Source organism: Grammomys surdaster, unplaced genomic scaffold, assembly GCF_004785775.1.
Source record: "Grammomys surdaster isolate TR1022 unplaced genomic scaffold, NIH_TR_1.0 185, whole genome shotgun sequence".
NCBI classification, from domain to species: Eukaryota; Metazoa; Chordata; class Mammalia; order Rodentia; family Muridae; genus Grammomys; species Grammomys surdaster.
This window is the reverse complement of record NW_021604630.1, coordinates 1,662,315-1,681,963: the sequence shown is the minus strand read 5'-3', so window position 1 is coordinate 1,681,963 and position 19,649 is coordinate 1,662,315. Positions and strand designations below refer to the sequence as shown.

The window sequence follows — 19,649 nt, the reverse complement described above, 5'->3', positions numbered from 1 at the left end:
CTTCTCCTTCTTCTTCTTTATAAAATCTGCATCTTTGTTAATTTTCCCCCATTTTGTTTGTTATTTGTGTTCTCTTTGAATTTATTTGGGTATTTTTGCATGTCCTTTTAAATCTTAGTTATCATTCTTAAAATCATCCTTTGAAGTCTTTGTCCTGTCGCTGTTTTGCTATCAGTAATTGTTGATGTGGAACTGTTAACTTTGGGGTGGTATCATGTTTTCTTGCTCGGATTTATTGTTTCTATGCAGTGACTTGTGCGTCTGGCGTCAACTCACTGGTTGGAGGTTCTAAGTTCCCATCCTTTTGTAGTATTTCCAGTATTCACTCAGGGCTGGATTACGACACACGGCAAGAGTGAGGTGTAGTTTCTTAGCACTGGGCCGAAGAGGTAGCTAAAGACAATGGGTAGGATCTCCAGCACAGTTCTGAGAGAATAAAATTGATTGCTGGAGGAACAATTGGCAGACACGCCTATGAGGAGAGTGCTGATTGGCTGATGACGAGCACTCCATCAGCCCCAGGGACAAGAGAGGAAAGGAGCAACAACAGACCCCTGAGAACCAAACCCAGGGAGCGACATTTACGGATATGATTAGCGAGTCATAGGAAAATAAAACAGGGAAAGTAAACAGGAAGCGGGGACAAAGGGTGAAAGAATAATCGGCAATAAAACAAAGAAAAAATCCCAAACAATAGCAACATAGAAGAGTTGTAGAAAGAAGTTGAGAAAGAAGGACTGATGTTAGAGAGAAAGCTGATGTGACGAGGAGGGAGAGGAAATTTACAAATGGAGACAGGAAGACCGGAGAGGCTGAAGGAAAGATTAAAACGAAATGCTACAAAATGGGTCTTTTCTACTAGACTTAACTGTCCACTGCCCCTCTCAGAAGATAGCTACTTTCCAGCGGTTGCATGCTTGTTTCTGGGTATGCTAATAATGTGTGGCAATATCTATCCTTTTACACCCATGCAGCGGTTCATGGCTCACGTCACTGTAGTTGGGCCGTGAAGACTCCAGCGCTGGAAAACGTTGGGTGTCTCGGAATGTTGCTCAGCTTCACACTTCTTCACTTGAAGCCAATTGGGTTGGACTCCGTCACGTGAGAAGGCTTTGATAGATCCACTGAAGGCCGAAAAGAATAACATTTACCCTCCCATAGTAGTAACCTGACTCCAACTGGAACCTCAGTGTCCTGTCCTTATGGGTCTCCTGCTGAGAGCTTTGGACCTGAAACAGGTTCACATTTCTGGCTTACTCTCTAGACATTGGACTAACCGACTTCTACGGTCACAGAAGCCAGTTCCATCTATCCACCCATCCATACGTATATACACATATATGCACATTTCATGTTATTAAATATTAAATTTTGTAAATAGATAAGCCATGTTGAAAAAAATGATCAAGAAGCCACAAGTCAAATCAGTAATGACAAGATACATTGTGGCTAATACATTTTATTTTACGAATAAATGATGAATAACTCCACAGACATCCTCAATGAAAGGTACCCAGCAAAGGTAGAAAAACCTCACTGGAATGAAGCACCTTTAAAACAGCCAAGGTTTTCTTTGTTTTGGTTATGAGACGGAACAGTTTGTATCCACCCATACTGTCTTTAGAGCACTTTAATTTAAAGTATTCTGAGACTAGAGAGCGTATCTATTTTGTCCATGTTACTAAAATGAGTACAGCAAACAGCCCAGAATCAGTACTCTAGCAGATGTATGTGTACCTGTTTTATCTTATTGATGTTTTTATTGTTCCGCAGAAAGATTCAAACTCGACGTTAACCAAGAGGATTCTGAGGGTAAAGATCATCATGGATAAAGCCATGGTAGGAGTGACCTGCCTTCCCAACATCTTTGTGTTGTAGAGAAACTTGGGAAGGAATGTGGATAGGAAACTTTGACAGCTTTCTTTTTTCATGTTGTTTCCCCACCATGGTGTGTGTGTGTGTGTGTGTGTGTGTGTGTGTGTTTGGCCTGCATTGTAAGTCTGTGCGCTATGTGCCTGCAGTACTCGCAGAGTCCAGAAGAGGGAGTCGGATCCCCAGGAACCATAGTTACTGATGCTCTTGTGTGTGCTGTTTTGGGGATTGAACGGGGAGCCTTTAGAAGAGCAGTAAGCACTCTTAACTACTCAGTCATCTCTCCTGCCCACTCTTCACTGTTTAATATAAATGTTTCCACTCTGTTCAACTGTCAGTCATGATGACATGTTCCAGAAATCCCAGCACTCGGGAGGGGGACGCAGAAAGACTGAGTTTAGTTTCCTACCATAAGGGGACTTAGTCTCCAAAGATAATTTTTTTTTTCTCTGCTTAAAAGTGTGCCAAAGTATTGCAGGGCATAACAACATATCACCAGTTGACTTTATACTGGCATTAAGGATCGTAGCCATGGCATATGACTTTGTATGTAAAGGTTCTACCACACAATAGCCTGACTTTATCTGAGAGACTAGCAGGCTCATTTCCATTATACTGGGACTTATTTCATTAAATACGAAATTGGATAACCGGTTCAAATATTTACCTCCTGAGCTTATTTTGTGTGTCATAATTGCTTGGCTTTTTGAGTGGAAGTTACATGTTTTGAAGATGAAATGGTCTTGCATTTTCCTGTCTAAACAGTACCTGCATACTGCCTTTTCTGCCCTGGGCCAGTGTGTAACCCTGAGTACTTACTTCGTCTCCAGTATTGACTTTCTTAGCCCACCACTCTCTGGTTCTTAGTGTCCGGCCCAGAGGTTTCTTCTTTGGGTCACATCAGTCCCACAGTGTGGTTTCATCCCCCTGCCTCCTGCCCCGCCCCACTGGTGCCCACTTACCCACAGTCCCCCTGCCTCCTGCCCCGCCCCACTGATGCTCACTTACCCACAGTCCCCCTGCTTCCTGACCCGCCCCACTGATGCCCACTTACCCACAATCCCCCTGCCTCCTGACCCGCCCCACTGATTCCCGCTTACCTACAGTCCTCGCAAACGATTCTTAATTAAATCTCCAGTTTCTTTCTATTTTTCTTTTATTGAAAATGTTTTTTACTTACAGTTCATTTTGGTTGCAGCTTCCCCTCCCCTATGAGCCTCCCCTCCTCCCCTCCCATCCAAATCTTACCCGTTTATGTCTCTTCTTACAAAACAGGCATCTAGGGAATAGTTATAAAAGAAGAGACAACCAAGAAAATCAGAATAGGACAAAACAAACAGAAGGAAAAAAAACTAATAACAATAAAAGCAACCCACAAGAAACACATGCAAACCCCAAAACACACATATCCGCATACATAGCTATCTCATAAAAAGACAAAACCAAAAGCCAATATACGTGCAAAAGACTTATAATGAAACAGAAAGAAAGAAAGAAAGAAAGAAAGAAAGAAAGAAAGAAAGAAAAAAGCCCCGACGTTTTTATGAGATAAAGGACCTTTAAAGATACAGCCACAGAGTTCATTTTTGTGTTGGCCATCTACTGCTGGGCAAGCGGTCCTTAAGTGGGGTTTATTGTCCCCGTGAGAGTTCATTGGAGAAAACGACTTTTTCCTTTGCAATTAGAGACAGCTTCTGGGTTAGGAAAGGAGCATGTGTCTGCCTCTTACCTCAGCCCTGGGACCCCATCTGGCACGGGCCAACGCTGGCCCTGTTCCCACAGTTTCTGAGCTCATGTGCACATCAGCCCTCTTGTGTCTGGAAGGCCTTGATTCCTTGGTGTCCTCCATCACCCCTGGCTCTTCTGTTCTTCCTACATCCTCTTCCTCATGGTTCCGTGAGCCCTCAGGGGAGGAGTTTGATAGACACATTTAGGATGGACTCTTGTCAGGTTTCCCATGTCTCTCAGTCTCTTCTCACTGGTCCAGTTGTGGACCTCTATCTTTGTTCCCACCCTCCGAAATCAAACTGTATTTCATGTTTCCTCCGGAGCAATCATGTTTAAATCACTCCATTTAGGCACCACTAACGGGTGCACAGCTCCCATTTTTTCCGGAGCTTGTGAAGTGCCCGCAGCTTTTGCTCATCTGAAACTATCCTAGCCTTTCAGTTTCGAGCCTTTTCACCTCATAAGCAGGTTTTTTTTTTTTTTTTTTTTTTTTTTGTTGTTGTTCGTTTTCTTGAATCAATTCAAACAAGCCTTCAGAAAGTTGTCACAAGAGGAGTAGCACAGAGCAGCCTTGCTCCCTTCCCCGAATCACGGCCTTACAGTATTCACATCTGGGCTGTCTCCCTCTGTTTGAATTTGAAAATGAGTTTTTAATGGCAGGCATCACAGGAATCACCTTCAAAACTACGAACAGCACAGTAGCGTTCCCGTATCAGAACAGACTATCGCTGTATCCACACATTGTGATGTTAGCTCTGTATCCACACAGTGTGATAGTGGCACTGTATCCACACTGTGTGATGCTAGCACTGTATCTACACAGTGTGATATTGACACTGTATCCACACTGTGTGATGCTAGCACTGTATCTACACAGTGTGATAGTGGCACCATATCCACACAGTGTGATAGTGGCACTGTATCCACACAGTGTGATATTGACACTGTATCCACACAGTGTGATAGTGGCACTGTATCCACACAGTGTGATATTGACACTGTATCCACACAGTGTGATAGTGGCACTGTATCCACACAGTGTGATATTGACACTGTATCCACACAGTGTGATAGTGGCACTGTATCCACACAGTGTGATATTGACACTGTATCCACACAGTGTGATATTGACACTGTATCCACACAGTGTGATATTGACACTGTATCCACACAGTGTGATAGTGGCACTGTATCCACACAGTGTGATATTGACACTGTATCCACACTGTGTGATGCTAGCACTGTATCCACACAGTGTGATAGTGGTACTGTATCCACACAGTGTGATATTGACACTGTATCCACACAGTGTGATATTGACACTGTATCCACACTGTGTGATGCTAGCACTGTATCTACACAGTGTGATAGTGGCACCATATCCACACAGTGTGATATTGACACTGTATCCACACAGTGTGATATTGGCACCGCATCCACACAGTGTGGTCATACAGAGGCTACATTTTACATTTAAAGAACTATGACTAAAAATTGCTCAGATTACATATTGATGTCTGGCATTGCTGCTTCTAAGTTTCTAGGTATTCATACTCTATCTGTTCACTTTGGTATTTCAAACTATGTATGTCTTGCTGTTAATTTGCTTGCTACTAAAATAATCATGCAGATTATAAATATAATTAATTTATATTTTAAAATAATATATTTAAAATTATGATTTATACAGTCATAGAGAATATTTATTTTTATGCCTGTAAAGAGGAGGTTAATCACAGGTATGCCATTTTAATACTCCTTGTTATGGCACTAGAGTTATGTGTAAAACATGGTAAAGACAGTAACTGGGAAAAGGTTAGAGACCTTAAAGAATTAACTACCAATCAATTTTAACGTATTTTTACTTTGCCTCTTTCATTGCATACTGCATTGTTTCAGCTTTTACACTTACTTAAAACTATTTTAGAAAGTGGTTGCTTCATCTTTTATCTAGTAATTGAGAAATACATATGTCTTTCAGTTTGACCATATGGGCTCTGAGGTGGGAGTCGCAACTCAGAAAGTTGTTCATATCTTTGGTCTCATTAACACTGTAAGTACTTCCATTTCCATTGAAGTAAGAGACGATTGCTAACTCACCTACAGGGTTTGTGTGTATAGCTGTGCATTTTTGGTGAAATGCACGTTCCTCACAGCACCTTCCCCTGTGGGTTGGGTTATCTCCTCAAAGCGATATGTTGAATGTAGTTCAGTGTTTCTGGGCATGGCAGGGTGATTGGCAACCCAAGCAAATCCCCTTCTCAGATGTTTTCCCAGCTGAAGATGACTGTGATGTTAAACTCTCTGGAGATCTGGTCAGAACAAAATGAGATAGAAACAAGCGGGGATGCTGATGAAGTCCTACAAAGGTTTCTGCTGTGGAAACGCAAGGAAAGTTCACAAAGGCCCCAGGACATAACCTACTTACTCCTGTGAGTACTTCTCGCACTGATGGGCACTTAACTGACTATTAATGTCAACTGTCAAAGTTATATATTTGTAATTATAATAGAAGTCTGAAGATGACTAGAGCGCCAGCACAGGCAAGATGCAAAGATCTGATCACATAGTCAAACCCAGCCATCCCTTGTCCTGTTGTCCTGTGCCCCGGTCCCTCCTGTCTCGCACTCTGAGACCCCATCACCCCCTTATTTCAGTACCACAGTGGAAGTGTAAAAAGCAGCAGGAAGAACACAGTGCTCTGTGTTTATAAAGACCTCAAGGGAAATACTTACACCATGATGCTAATACTATGAAGGCAATAATTGCCTATGTTGTTGGTTGACATGTAAATAATTGAAACGGACCAACTACTTCCTTTCACTAAGGCTACTCTCCAGTGCTTCCATAGAGACCTAAGATGTAGGTTTTAGCTACTAGGTCTGCATGTTTCCAGAGTCTTTATGTAGATTTTAATATTACTCAACCATTTTACAAGAAAATATGAGAAGCTCACTCATGAAGATCTTAAGAGATACAAATGGAACAGTGTGTCTCCCGTTGCCTCCTGTTAGGTCTAAGGCTAGGGTTAGGTATTTAAAGGCAACGTAATGGGTTAATTTCTGCATACTACCTCTGTTTTTCTCTCTATCCTCTAGTCCAGCACTTTAAGGTTTGTGCAGTCCTTGAAAGCTTGACAGTAGGTAATATTGACTTGTAGATTTTACAACCAATATTCACCCATTGATGGGGATCCTGACAAATGGGTTACTGAATACTAAGCTCTACTAGGTTTTGGATTGTGTATCACAGAATCTTAAACTACTATTTTTATGTTAAATTCCTATGGAATAGGGAGTACATACTAATTGTGTCTTTACTACTTACTGAGTGATTTTAATTCACTCTGCCAATTGGTTAGGGCATTTTTTTTTAACTCATCCATATCCAAAATAGTTGATGGCAGGGAAAAATTTCATGCTGCCATTTTTACTGTACTATACGTTGTTTTCCTGTCTTGCTTAGGTATGCAATGTATAGATTCTAGATGGTTTTATCTCTCCTGTACTCAGTCACTGTCTTGTGTGTGTGTGTTATTAACCTTTGGTCATCTCCTCTGATTCTCTTCCATTATGTGTATATTCCATAGGTTTCTTTGTTTACCATTTTGTTTGCATGAAATATTAAATCTAAGCCAATTATAATGTCCTTTCTAGCAACATTCTGAAACAAGTGCACTGACAGGAACTTTTAATTTAGGTATAAGGATCACCCTGATTATGTGGGAGCGACATATCATGGGATGGCCTGCAACACAAAGTTTACAGCAGGAATCGCTCTGGTATGCCTTTGGTCATCCTTGTCCCCTCAACAGTAATTTCTAGGATCACCTCAGTGAGCAAAAAGATGCAGAATGCACTCATGTACACTTTCAGCAAAGATTTACAGCAGTGGTTTTTAATTTGTTACAACTTATACAAGAGTTGGTTTGTGCCAAATGGTTGTAGCACACACCTTCCATCCCAGCACTCAGGAGGCAGAGGCAGGTAGATGTCCAAGTCTGAGGCCAGACTGGTCTGCAGAGTGAGTTCCAGGACAGCCAGGGCTACACAGAGAAACCCTGTCTGGAAAAACAAGAGTTGGTTTAGTTGGGGGAAACACCTCACGTTTGCAGTTTTAACCAGTCTGTGGTGTTAGCTGTATTCACCTGATTGTGGGATAAGTCTCAAGGTGTGTCCACCTTTTAAAAAGGAGCCTCCAGATCAATCAGACAGCCCCTTCTCTGTCTCAGGTGATGCTCCTTTCGTGTTCTGTTCCTATTGTTATAACAACTTTGGGGTTTATATGTAAGTGAGGTGACTCAGTATACGTCTGCCTATGACTAAGTTAGTGCATATAGTACAATGTACTTAAGGTTCATCTATGCCATGAATTATTTCCTTTTTAATGACTGCATAATATCAGTGTATGTCACCTTTGAATGTATCCATTCTACCAACAGACTTTTCATTTCTTTCCATGCCTTTGTTGTTATGCACTGTGCTGTAGTGTACAGAACAGTGCAGATATCTCTTTGAGGTCCTAATACCGGTTAGTCTAGGTCTATGACCAGAATTCAGCTTGCAGACTTAACGTACCAGTCTTGTTATTAATACCCTGTGGTCCTATTGACTTTGATAGAGGTTATACCAGTTTCTAATTCTTTCACCAACGTAAAAATTAGCTGCACAGTCAGCCAAACTTATTTCCTGTTTTGTTTTCATTAATAGAGGCAGACTAATGTTACATCTATTTCCTTTTTACTGTGTTTCTGCAGTTGCAAATGATGCAATACCAGGTCATATACTCAGTAGACATTAGACTGTATCACCAGAGAAATAGCTAGTCAAGTGTTTTACTTATTTTTAAAAATGGTTTAATGCTTTTTTGTTGAGTTGTTGGCATCCTCTACGTCGTAGATAAAATCCTTTGTGAGACACTCAGTCTGCTAATATTTCTTCCTATTCCTGTGTGTTGCTGTCTCTACTCTGCTTTTTAATCATGACATTGAAATGGGGACATCTGTAACAACGGCAGAATCTTCTCTGTCCATCTTTGCCTGTGCCCACATCCTTCAAGGGTATGATGGTGTCCATGTCCTGTTATCTTCTGTTTTATAGTTGTGAAGCTCTTGCTCAGGTCTTGAATTCGTTTTTGGCTAGGTTTTGTTTGTTTGTTTGTTTGTTTTCCCTTTTTTAGATAGAGGAAGTATAAAAGATCTGACTGAATGCTCTTTTTCATGTGGCTGTTATCCACTCTGCCAATTTGTTAGGCATTTTTTAACTCATTTATATTCAAAATAGTTGGTGGCAGGGAAAAATTTCATGCTGCCATTTTTCTGTTCTATAGATTATTTTTCTGTCTTGCTTAGGTATGCAATGTATAGATTCTAGATGGTTTTATCTCTCCTGTACTCAGTCACTGTCTTGTGTGTATTATTAACTTTTGGTCATCTCCTTTGATTCTTTTCCATTATTTATATATTCCATTTATTTCTTTGTTTACCATTTCACTTGCATGAAATATTAAATTTAAGCAAATTATAAAGTATAAGTAAATTTTTATTTTAAAGTCTATTGTAAATTAAAATTTAAAGTCTATTAAATGTAACAATTCTTAACTAAAATTACAAGCAAAAGTCTACTCTTTATAAATATATATCCTATATTATATTACTAACATCCCAAATTAAATATTTTTATATTGAATATGCATTGCTTACATTGTTAGTTTTGTTTTTGTTTTCATTTCTTAAATACTATATAAGATATAAAAATAAATTTACATTTTGTATAGCATATATAAAAATAATAAGTTTGTCCATATTTTTAACTTTTCAAGAGAAGACTTTATAGCTTTCACTCGGCTTCCTGGTACTGTTTCTTTCAAACCATAATGATTCCATAAGCAATTCTTGTAGGTCAGATTTGCTAGTAATGGGCTGTGGCAAGCTCATCTGGAGGGTGGTTAATTTTGTCACTACATAAACTACAAATTTTATCTTCCAAATACACTAATTTTTTTTGTACCTATTTTTTCCCACATGTCAGCTCCATTTGGACTAAAAAAAAAAATATTGCTTAAGACAAAACATGACAATTTGCTCATTATGACTAAAAAAAAAATTGCTTAAGATGAAACATGACAATTTGCTCATTTTTGTCATTTTTACGTTCCTTTTGTTTAATATTTTGACTGCATTAGCAACTCTATTCAGGCCTACAAAGTGTCCTTTCATGAGCGAGTAGTTAAAAGAAATTGGGTGTGATTATGTGATACAATGAACTGTGTATTTTTTTTCCCCAAAGATGTGATCAAATACCCAAGAAAAGCAAGTTATGGAAGGAAGGTTCTATTCTGGCTCATAGTCTTGAGTGTGGTCTATCATGATGGGGCAGGCACGGCAGCAGGAGCTCGAGACAGCTGGGCCCATTGCATCCACAGCAGAGAGGGGCAGAGGCTGGTGCTCTCCTAGATTTCTCCATTTGACATACTCTGTGGCCCCAGCCTATGAGGGTGGGCCTGTCTATCATAATTAACCTAATCCAGATAACACTTCACAGACATGCCTAGAGGTTTTTCCGCCCCCCAAGGCAAGTTGAAACCCAACTAAGTTGACAAACTTTATAACTACAAACTGTTATCTAGTCACTTAAGAAAATGAAACATCAACTACACAAGACCCAAGAGAACTGAAATGCACAGTGGCAGTGACAGAAGCAGGTGGGGAAGGAAAGGCATGGCTCAGGAGCTAAAAAATCCATAATGGACCACAAAGAAGCATCTTTGCTAGGTGTGTGCAGAAGTGGCATCAGCAAACACTACTACTCTACTTTTTGTGAAAGCAGTTTAAATTTCCCCAAGCAGTTTCTAAAATCAAAATTGGTTGCCAATGAACTCTTCATGACTTAAAATTTCTCTAATTATTGTTTTGAAAAATATGTTACTATAATTATTCTTCTTCACTAAATGTCTTTATGCTTATTTGAGTTCTATTCAATAATGTTGTAAAATTACAAAGATAGCAATCTTATTTTTCTCACATATCAGCTTCATTTGGACTAAAAATCATTGCTTAAGGGATAAAAAATCAAAGTTGCTCTTTTTAAAACATTCTTTGTTGTTGTTGGTTTTTTGAGACAGGGTTTCTCTGTGTAGTCCTGGCTGTCCTGGAACTCACTCTGTAGACCAGGCTGGCCTTGAACTCAGAAATCCGCCTGCCTCTGTCTCCCAAGTGCTGGGATTAAAGCCGTGCACTACCACTGCCCGGCTAAAACATTCTTAAAATAGTTTTAATATTACATTTTCTTGACTTTGCGTTCTAGTTTAGGCATCATTGTCAAACAAAGCCTGACAGAAGCAAACAGGCAGAAGAAAAGGAGGAAGATGAGAAGGGGGAGGAAGAGATGGAGGAGCAGGAGGAAGAGGAGGAGGAAGAAGAGGGAGGGGGAAGAGGAGGAAGAGGAAGAGAAGGAAAAAGGAGAGGGAGGAGGAGAAAGAGGAGGAGGAAGAAGAGGGGGAGGAGGAGGAAGAGGAGGAATAAGAGAAGGAAGTGGAGGAAGAGGAAGGGGAGGAGGAGGAGGAAGAGGAGGAAGAGGACTTACATAATAATTCTGTTCTTTTTTTTATCTATTCAGCACCCAAAGACGTTAGCTGTGGAGGGCTTTGCCATTGTTCTCTCACAGTTGCTGGGAATTAACCTGGGGTTGGCCTACGATGATGTCTACAATTGCTTCTGTCCAGGAAGCACATGCATAATGAATCCTTCAGCAATGTAAGGTCTTTTCCAAATCTGATCTCTATAGACACCTAGGAAATAGGAAATATTTGTAGTACGTTGTGATGTGCGTTTTGTCACAGTACAACTCAACTGGGAAGCGCTTGAGTGAAGGCATATGCAATTATTTAAAGCACATGGAAGAGAATGAGTTCAGAGTGTTCCAGAAAACATGCTCATAGTTCTTAACAGTTAGCAGTGAGTATGCTACTCATACACAGAGTGAAGGTGGATTTGTCAGCACTATTGTTGGCAAGCTTCTATGGAAGGATGAGTGATGATGAAACATCAGAGGCCTTGGAGGCTCAATGGACCTGTAAATAAGGAGATTTGGCTGTGTACATTGGGGTGGAGGGAGGAAAAGGGTTTCAAAAGAACTCACAAACTACTGAGACTATAAGGAAAATACTGTAGGCATGGGGAAACAAAGGTAAGGTGCAAGCCAGGTGGTGGTGGCGCACGCCTTTAATCCCAGCACTTGAGAGGCAGAGGCAGGCAGATTTCTGAGTTCGAGGCCAGCCTGATCTACAGAGTAAGTTCCAGGACAGCCAGGACTACACAGAGAAACCCTGTCTCGAAAAAGGTAAGGTGCAGCAATGAGCTGAAGATTCAGGGAAAGATAAGGAGATGGGATGAAGGCGTGGGCAGGACGTGAGGTGATTATGTAAAGGTGTGAGGTAGAACCTGAGGTGTTGGTTCTGTTTTCAGAGTGGGAGATTTCACAATAAATTCAATAACGCACAGTCTATTCAGCATGGATAAGTTAGATGTGCCCAGCAAAGTGAACAGGCTGTGCATCCAAGCACAGTCCCTTGAGTCATCTTGGGAGATGGGTGGTCTTACAATAACCCATGGAAGTTTACTAACATTGAGAAGTAAGGACACTGAAGAATCACTCACGTGCTCCTGGCCATCACAACTCACTACTAAATATTGAAATATCCAGGACAGTTTTATCTGTTGTGATCCGGCTTATGATTAGTTGTCGGTTAGGCTTGTCAAGCATGCAGTTCTATAAACCGTACGTCCTGGATCTCAATGACAGGCACTCTAGAATGTACAGACCTTCGGCTGATGGGAGAGACTTAAACATTTTTGTACAGATAATTTTGAGAGACGTCACAAGGTAAAAAGAGGATCTTAAGGTGGAGGGTTCCATCAGCCGAGAGGAAGGGGTTACAGAAGAGTGTGCGATCTTGCCGAGGGAGTGGTGTGTGTCTATGAGGAATGGAGGGGAGGGTAAAAGCCACTTGTGCGAAAGCATCAAACCAGAAGCATTGGTTTCTGTCTCAAAGTCTTCCATGTACTATGGAGGAAAACAAAAAACTAGAAAAATCTAGGGAGGGTGGGATGCAAAAACCAAGAATATACTGCGAGTCCCCCAAAGTGGAATGCACCTGTTTTTATGAGCAGTGCAAGGCTGCTCAGTAGTAACACAATGTTACAAAGCAAACACTGCAAGGAGTCACTGGGGGCTCTTAAAAAGGAAGCCTGGGGAGATGATTCAGTGGGTAAGACTGCTTACTACTGTGCCAGCACGAGGACCGGGATTCAAATCCCTAGCACCCCTGTAAAAATGTGGAGCATGGCCATGTCTATCTGTTACCCCAATTTGGTGATAGAGATAAGCAGATGCCCAAAATTGACTGGCTAGGGAACCACACTGGAAAGATGCACCTCCAGTTTCCTGAGAGACCATGTTTGAGCAATGAGGTGGGAACCATTGGAGGAAGAGACAGGAAGGCTTCCCCTGGCTTCCCCATGTGTATATACAGGCACATGCAGCAGTACACACATGTATACAACACATACACACTGCTCATGTGTCTGCCTCCCTTGTTGCAAGGGATGAGGAGGCAGCCGGCTGGTGAGATCAAAGGTACTGTAAACATGTCTTCATCTAATCGGGTGGCTTTGGGCATTCGAAGGAAATCTAACAACAAGATCCCAAATCGCCTATATGAGCTATGAAGTTTCTTGTCTTTCAAAAGCAGTAATGGTTGATTTCAGGGCCAAAGGTGAGAAAATAAAAATGAGCCTCAGAAAGTTTTGGGCTCACCAGAGGGCCATAAAAGCTATTGTCCACTTCCTGAACCTGGGCAAAGCCACACAAGCATCCTGAGACATTCTGAAAATTCTTCCTTCAACTGCAAACAATGCTATCTATGCTAGGAATAGATTGCATGCCACCAAAGGAATGAAGAAAATGATTTCATGCTAATGCCATCATGTCAACAAATACGACGAAAGTTAAAAATTACAGCCATCAATGGGCTATTTACATTAAAATGAGTTTCTCCCTAAACATTTATAAACCAAGGAGGAAAATATACCAAATTGAATGAATGCCTTGGCCAGTGTGGCTTTTTTTCCACAAATGACTTCATCTAGTTGATGGTACCAACGTTTAGGTCACAGTGAAATGAAAAGAATGGCCTGTCTGTGCTCACATCACCCAGACGCTTGACCTACTCACAATTTTCTGTGTCTCAGAGGAAAGGAAAGGGCATTGGACAAAACAACTGTAGTACAGCTAATAGAGCTGTTCAAGATCACAAAACATTAACAAAACCAAGACAATCAAAGGCCAGTGCTTTAGTTTTTCCAGAAACCCATAGTGAGCTCACACCAAGGTCATGTCTATGTAGGACACCTAGGATAAAGCATGTCAGGACAAAGTGCCACCATCTTATTGTTTTCTTGTTACAAGATTGTATTCTTATACAAGCACGTGCATTGTGTAGAGGTCAGAGGATAGCTTTTGGGAGTCATTTCTCTGTCTGCATCATATGGGTAGGACAGGCACTCTTACCTGCTAAGCATTCTTGCCAGCCCACGGTTATTATTTTTAAAAAGGAAAATTGGTTCTCAGATGATATTTGCATCACTGAGATAAGTTTGAGGTGCTCACAAAATTCAACCCAAACTCACTCAACTCTCTGCTCTTAAATGTATAGAAATATCGGTAATGGGGTTGGAAACATGAAGACTTTGGAGGCTGGGCATGAGAGTCAGTTGAGGCCAGGAGGTCAGCTTGGGTAATAGAGAAGATAACTCTTAAAGAAGGACAGGGATACACACACACACACACACACACACACAGACGTATATATACATACACATATATGTATGTTTGTGTGTGTACGAAAATATAAAAGGAATCAAAGGATGTTTGCTTTCCTTGGCGTGAAAGTATTATATGACTTTCATCACCAATGATAGAATCATCTTTGACAATTTCCATTTTTCCCCTTATGTGTTCTTACTAGCCATGGGAGCTTTTAAGGGTAATAATTATGCAGAAACTAATGCAGAGCTTTTGTGCTCCTGAAGCCGAGGTGTCTCCCACTCCAGTGCCCTCTATTTTCTGTATATTGATTCTAACAATTAGCAATAGAAATGAATGTATGACTTTGGTTATGACCTGCATTAACCTAGCCATAACCCCCCCCCTCTTCTTGGCTCTCCTTTAAGGTGAGTATTCAAAGATTCATATACTTCATGAATGTTTTTGGGTAGCAGTTGCATTTCATTTGTCTGAAGAACATTAATTTATTTTCAGACGTTCCCAAGGCATAAAGGTTTTTAGCAGTTGCAGCGTGGATGAATTCAAGCAGTTGGCTTCACAGCCTGAGTTAGACTGCCTTCGGAATACACCAGAGACCGAAGCGGTTGCCCTGCCCCAATCTGGTTCACTTTGTGGTAACCGCGTATTGGAGCCGCCAGAGCAATGTGACTGTGGCGCAGAAAAGGTTAGCCAGAAACTTTTACAGCTCTCCAACAACCTGTGTTCTATGTACACGTATCCCTATGGTTCTGCATATTTATACATAATAGAAAGGCGGGAGCATCGTTTCTTAAAGATGATGGGCAATTGTATTATCTAAGGAAGAGAGCTGGGAATGGTCATGCATTTGCCTGAAAAATCCAAGCATCCAGGCAAGAGAATGGAGAATTTCAGAATTCAGAATTGGGAAGACTGTCTCAAAACAATGACAAAACGTTGTCTGTAGCTGACCTTATGAGTGAGTTTGTTAGTTTTTTGTTTCAAGAAGTTTTAGAAATGTGCTAGTATCTGAAGTTACCTTAATGAAGTTTCACGGCACACAGGGGTGGTGAGGGTTTGTGGCACATAGTAACTGACTAGTTTTGAATTTGAAAATGTTAAACTATGGGGAAAGATAAATTGTATTACCATTAGTAGCCAGACCGTGAACACCAGCGGCATTCTCAATTGGGATGCCTCCATTGGTTCACGAAATATCATTTATATTAACTTGTGAAACTTCACAAGTGGGATTATTCCTAACATTCAGCATTTTTTCATCTTTATCCTCAATAGCATACATAACGTGGCTGGCACATGGGTTCCCGGTGATTCCTTCCTTCCTTCTTACTCCATTCCATCAGAGCCACAAATAGAACCCCAAATGTTTCCCCTTTAGTACTTGGTATAATGTTACCAACCCCCTGTTGATTATTTCTATATATCTTGGTAAGGATATATTGATATATCTTTACAATATGTCTTGGTAATGAAGAATGGAATGTCTGCCTTTTCGTCTGGGAAAACACTCCACCTCAGTTGTCTCTCTGCTTGTCAGTGTGGATATCTTTGATTACCAGCTTTGAAGACCGTTAGTCATCTTTTGCGATGAGACCCGGTGAAGTTTGGTTTATTTTCCTTTTAAAATTTGTACTTGACTCTTGAAATATTTTTTTATGTTTCTTAGAAGAACTTCACATGCATTCGATTTGGTCAGAGATTACTTGGGAAAAGAGCAGCCAGTGAGTCAGGGAGTGTTCTGAGCTATCAGGGTTTTGGAGAATGCTACCCATCCATGCAAGCGAGCAACCATACAGAGAAGATAGGAGTGGGGCTCAGAAGTCACTGGAGCTGAAACCCACACTTAATTATCCAATAACACTAACATTGACACAATCTCGTCTGCTGCCAACTTGTGAATGGCCAAAGTGCATTTCTCTGTCACAAAAATAGACTCTAAACTAGGCTTCTGTTGTTTGTTTGTTTAACAGAATAAAATAAGTTGCAGCTTATTGTGGAGAAACTAGAGTGGAAACCTGGAAGGCAATATAAATCAAATCAGATAACTTAAGCTACCCACAACCTGTGGTTTACCCCTCAGTTTTGAAGACTGACCAAAGTCTTTGGCATTGAAACTCATTGCTGTCACCTTTAAATGGATTTGTTCAATATCTTTATGGAATGAACCCCCTTGAAACATCTGATCACGCTGATACTCTACGGAGCGTAATTGACATTTACAGAGAACGTGCTAGAGAGCTGAGAGATGCAGTACAACCAGAGATTTATTTTTTCTTTTGAGCTAGGTTCTCACTATGTCTCTGGCTGTCCTGGAACTCAACTCTTGTCATCTAGACTGGCCTCAAAGTCATAGAGATCCGCCTGCCTCTGCTTCGGCAGCATTAAGATTAAAGGTGTTCAAGTCAGTTCCTACTCATGAGTCTCTGGGCTCTGTTTCTAAAGTGCATGGTAGTATCTCGAACAATAGGGGCTTACCTTCCACCTCCAGGAGGCAACCAAGAACAGCAGCAATGAGCTGGATGCCTTAGGAATCTCTTGGACAGTCCTGGTCAATAACTCAAAAGCAAGCCTTTTGTGTCTGGTACTGGGGTTATTGTTAGGTCGTCTTTAGTTCTTTTAGAGAGCACTGTCAGCCCAGATGAGAAAAATTCATTAAATCTATATATGTATATTTATACATAGAATTATGTTTATTAAGGTGGGTTTTTTTTTTTTAGATAAGTAGTTAATAGGGTGATTAGTTGTAGTTTCTGCAGACTTCCTTATGGTTATCTTACCTTCTTCCCTCCTGTATTTACGTCCTTTCTCTTTCTTATTTTCCGTATTAGGTCACTAGCACCTTGCTATTCCACACTCTATTGCTCTCCATCTCCCCTGTCTTGTCCACGGCCCCATTTTACTTACCTGGTTTCTGCAGTTACGCCAGGTTCTCTATTCACACCTGAAGATTTGGAGAACCTGTGATGTCTATCTCTCTGGGTCTAGATTTGCTCACAATCAATCAGCGCAGAGTTGTTGAGGCCAGTCCCAATGGCTCCAAAGGCCGCATCTAGAAAACACTCCCACGCCCAAGGCTGAGGGAGCATCATGGAAGAGAGGTGGGAAAGACAGAGAGTCAGAAGATCAGGGAGTCTGCTGTGAAACTGCGTCCCCTAATAATATCAGGAGTTGTACATGTAAAATCTCACCAACTTGACTGCCTAAACACTTGCTGATCAAGGAAGACACCAACGAACGTGTTAAAGTGAAAGGGGAAAAGACTGTGAGGCCTCAGCCCTACACAGAGACCTATATATAACTAAGGAATGCTGAGGATGGGAGAAAACAGCATTTCCCAGGGAAGCACAGCAACTGATGATCCAACACCAATGTCCAGCCCTGAAGACATATGTGCAAGAAATACCACATAGGCTTGAGCATGTCATATGTACATATGTGTATATATGTATATGTATATATATGTATATACACATGCATGTATATACATGCATATATATGCATGTAATAACAATTAAAAAGAGAGCATGAGGCTGACAGAGCTCAAGGAGAGTTATATGGGAGTGCTGGAAAGGAGTAAGGGGAAAGGAGAAATGTTTTAATTATATTAGAATCTCAGAATTAATATTTTTATCTTTCAAAACATTATTTGGGGACTTATGTTATTATCTTATTTTTCATTATTAAAAAATTCAAATTCAAATATATTTTGATCATATTCTCAGCCCCCACCCCCAACCCCAGATCAGTGGTTCTCAATCTTTCTAACGCTGGAAGCCTTTAATACAGTCAGTTCCTCATGTTGTGGTGAGCTCCAACCATAAAATTATTTGCATAATTACTTCATAATTGTAATTTTGCTACTGTTAAGAATCATAATGTAAAACATCTGTGTTTTCTGATAGTCTTAGGTGATCCTGTGAAAGGGTCCTTTGAATCCCAAAAGGGCTGTGATTCCCAGGTTGAGAACTTCTGGTCCAGTTCCCCTCTCTATCCCAAGCTACCCAACTTTAGAAAGAAATAAAAACCCAGTACAACATCAAAACCTCCCCACAAATCAAGAAAACAAAAGCACATGCAAAAAGAAGAAAAAAGAGTTAGAAAGATAAATATTTAGAAGATAGTTTGATAGTATATCCAAAATGACAAAATGGCAGTCATAGGTTCTTTCTCATGCCCAGTCATGAGTTCTTGGCTCCAGTTACAGTACCAGGCATAGCCCCCATCAGGAAGTAGCTGGTTACCCCTGTACCATTCGTGGCACTGTATATTTCTTACCAGGCCAAATGTTGTTTGAGCTTCTGGGTTTCACAGGTAAGACTCCTGATGACACCTTAGCACCCGTACAGCGCCTTCCCATACTATGAAAGCTAGCCAGTAGTGAGGACACTTCTAGGTCAATACTAGCTTGATTTCTCCATGGCTTCGGACGAAAGTATGTGATGTCTTCAGGAACAGGGTTGTTCCATCAGGTTCTATTGGATAATTCAGACCAATGGCCCTGACCTGTATGTTTTGGGGGAATGCTATAAGAACCATTGACCAATGATCAAGATCTCAAAGGGGAGTTATTCCACACCTGGCACCTGAACTTCTTGTTTGAAAACCTGAGGCATGTGAGAGAGGCATTAGCCTTCTGTACAGTATAACTCCACTTGAACTTCTATGTGTGCATTAGAAAACTTGTAAAGTAGCATACTTTAAAGTAATTAGTTGCTATTGCAGTCCCAGCCTTCCTGTGTAGGAAGTGTTCTACAAGATAAGAGAACGTGTATTAAAGATAATTGAGTGATATCAATCTACAGGTATTAGAATTATCCAGTAAGTTTGGGGAAAGTAGTCCAGGAATTGTTTTTCTGTCCTTCAGGATAATGGATTTAGCATATCAAACATCAATTGTAAACTTCTTCAGCAATTTGATGACAATCACACTACCGCCTATCACCATGTACTGCACTGCAGCTTTGAATAAATGAAAGCTTTCAGAGTCAGGTCATCTGTTTTCCTGCTGGATATCCAGTTATTTTAGGGCCATTTGTTGGAAAGACTATCCTTTCCGAATTAAAGTACCCCGGCTCCTTTAGGAAGAAGCAATTTATCACGTGCTTTATAAGTTTAATTTATATTCTGCAATAGTACAAACCTTTGGATGTTAATGGCATCGTATGCCCTCTTCCTATTCCTGCATGAAGTTTTTATCTCTTATGGCCCCAAGTGACCCAAGCGAGC

General features: G+C 40.7%; 1 protein-coding gene across 1 annotated transcript in view; it reads left to right on the top strand.

Moving 5' to 3' along the window:
- LOC114621951 (A disintegrin and metallopeptidase domain 3-like) overlaps positions 1–19,649 on the top strand; it is a 53,587-nt gene that overhangs the window by 12,003 nt on the left and 21,935 nt on the right. Inside the window, exons 7-12 of the mRNA XM_028768297.1 lie at positions 1,774–1,839; positions 5,582–5,653; positions 5,866–6,032; positions 7,300–7,381; positions 11,217–11,353; positions 14,919–15,108. Coding sequence (XP_028624130.1) covers positions 1,774–1,839; positions 5,582–5,653; positions 5,866–6,032; positions 7,300–7,381; positions 11,217–11,353; positions 14,919–15,108 — 714 coding nt within the window. The remainder of the gene's footprint in view (positions 1–1,773; positions 1,840–5,581; positions 5,654–5,865; positions 6,033–7,299; positions 7,382–11,216; positions 11,354–14,918; positions 15,109–19,649) is intronic.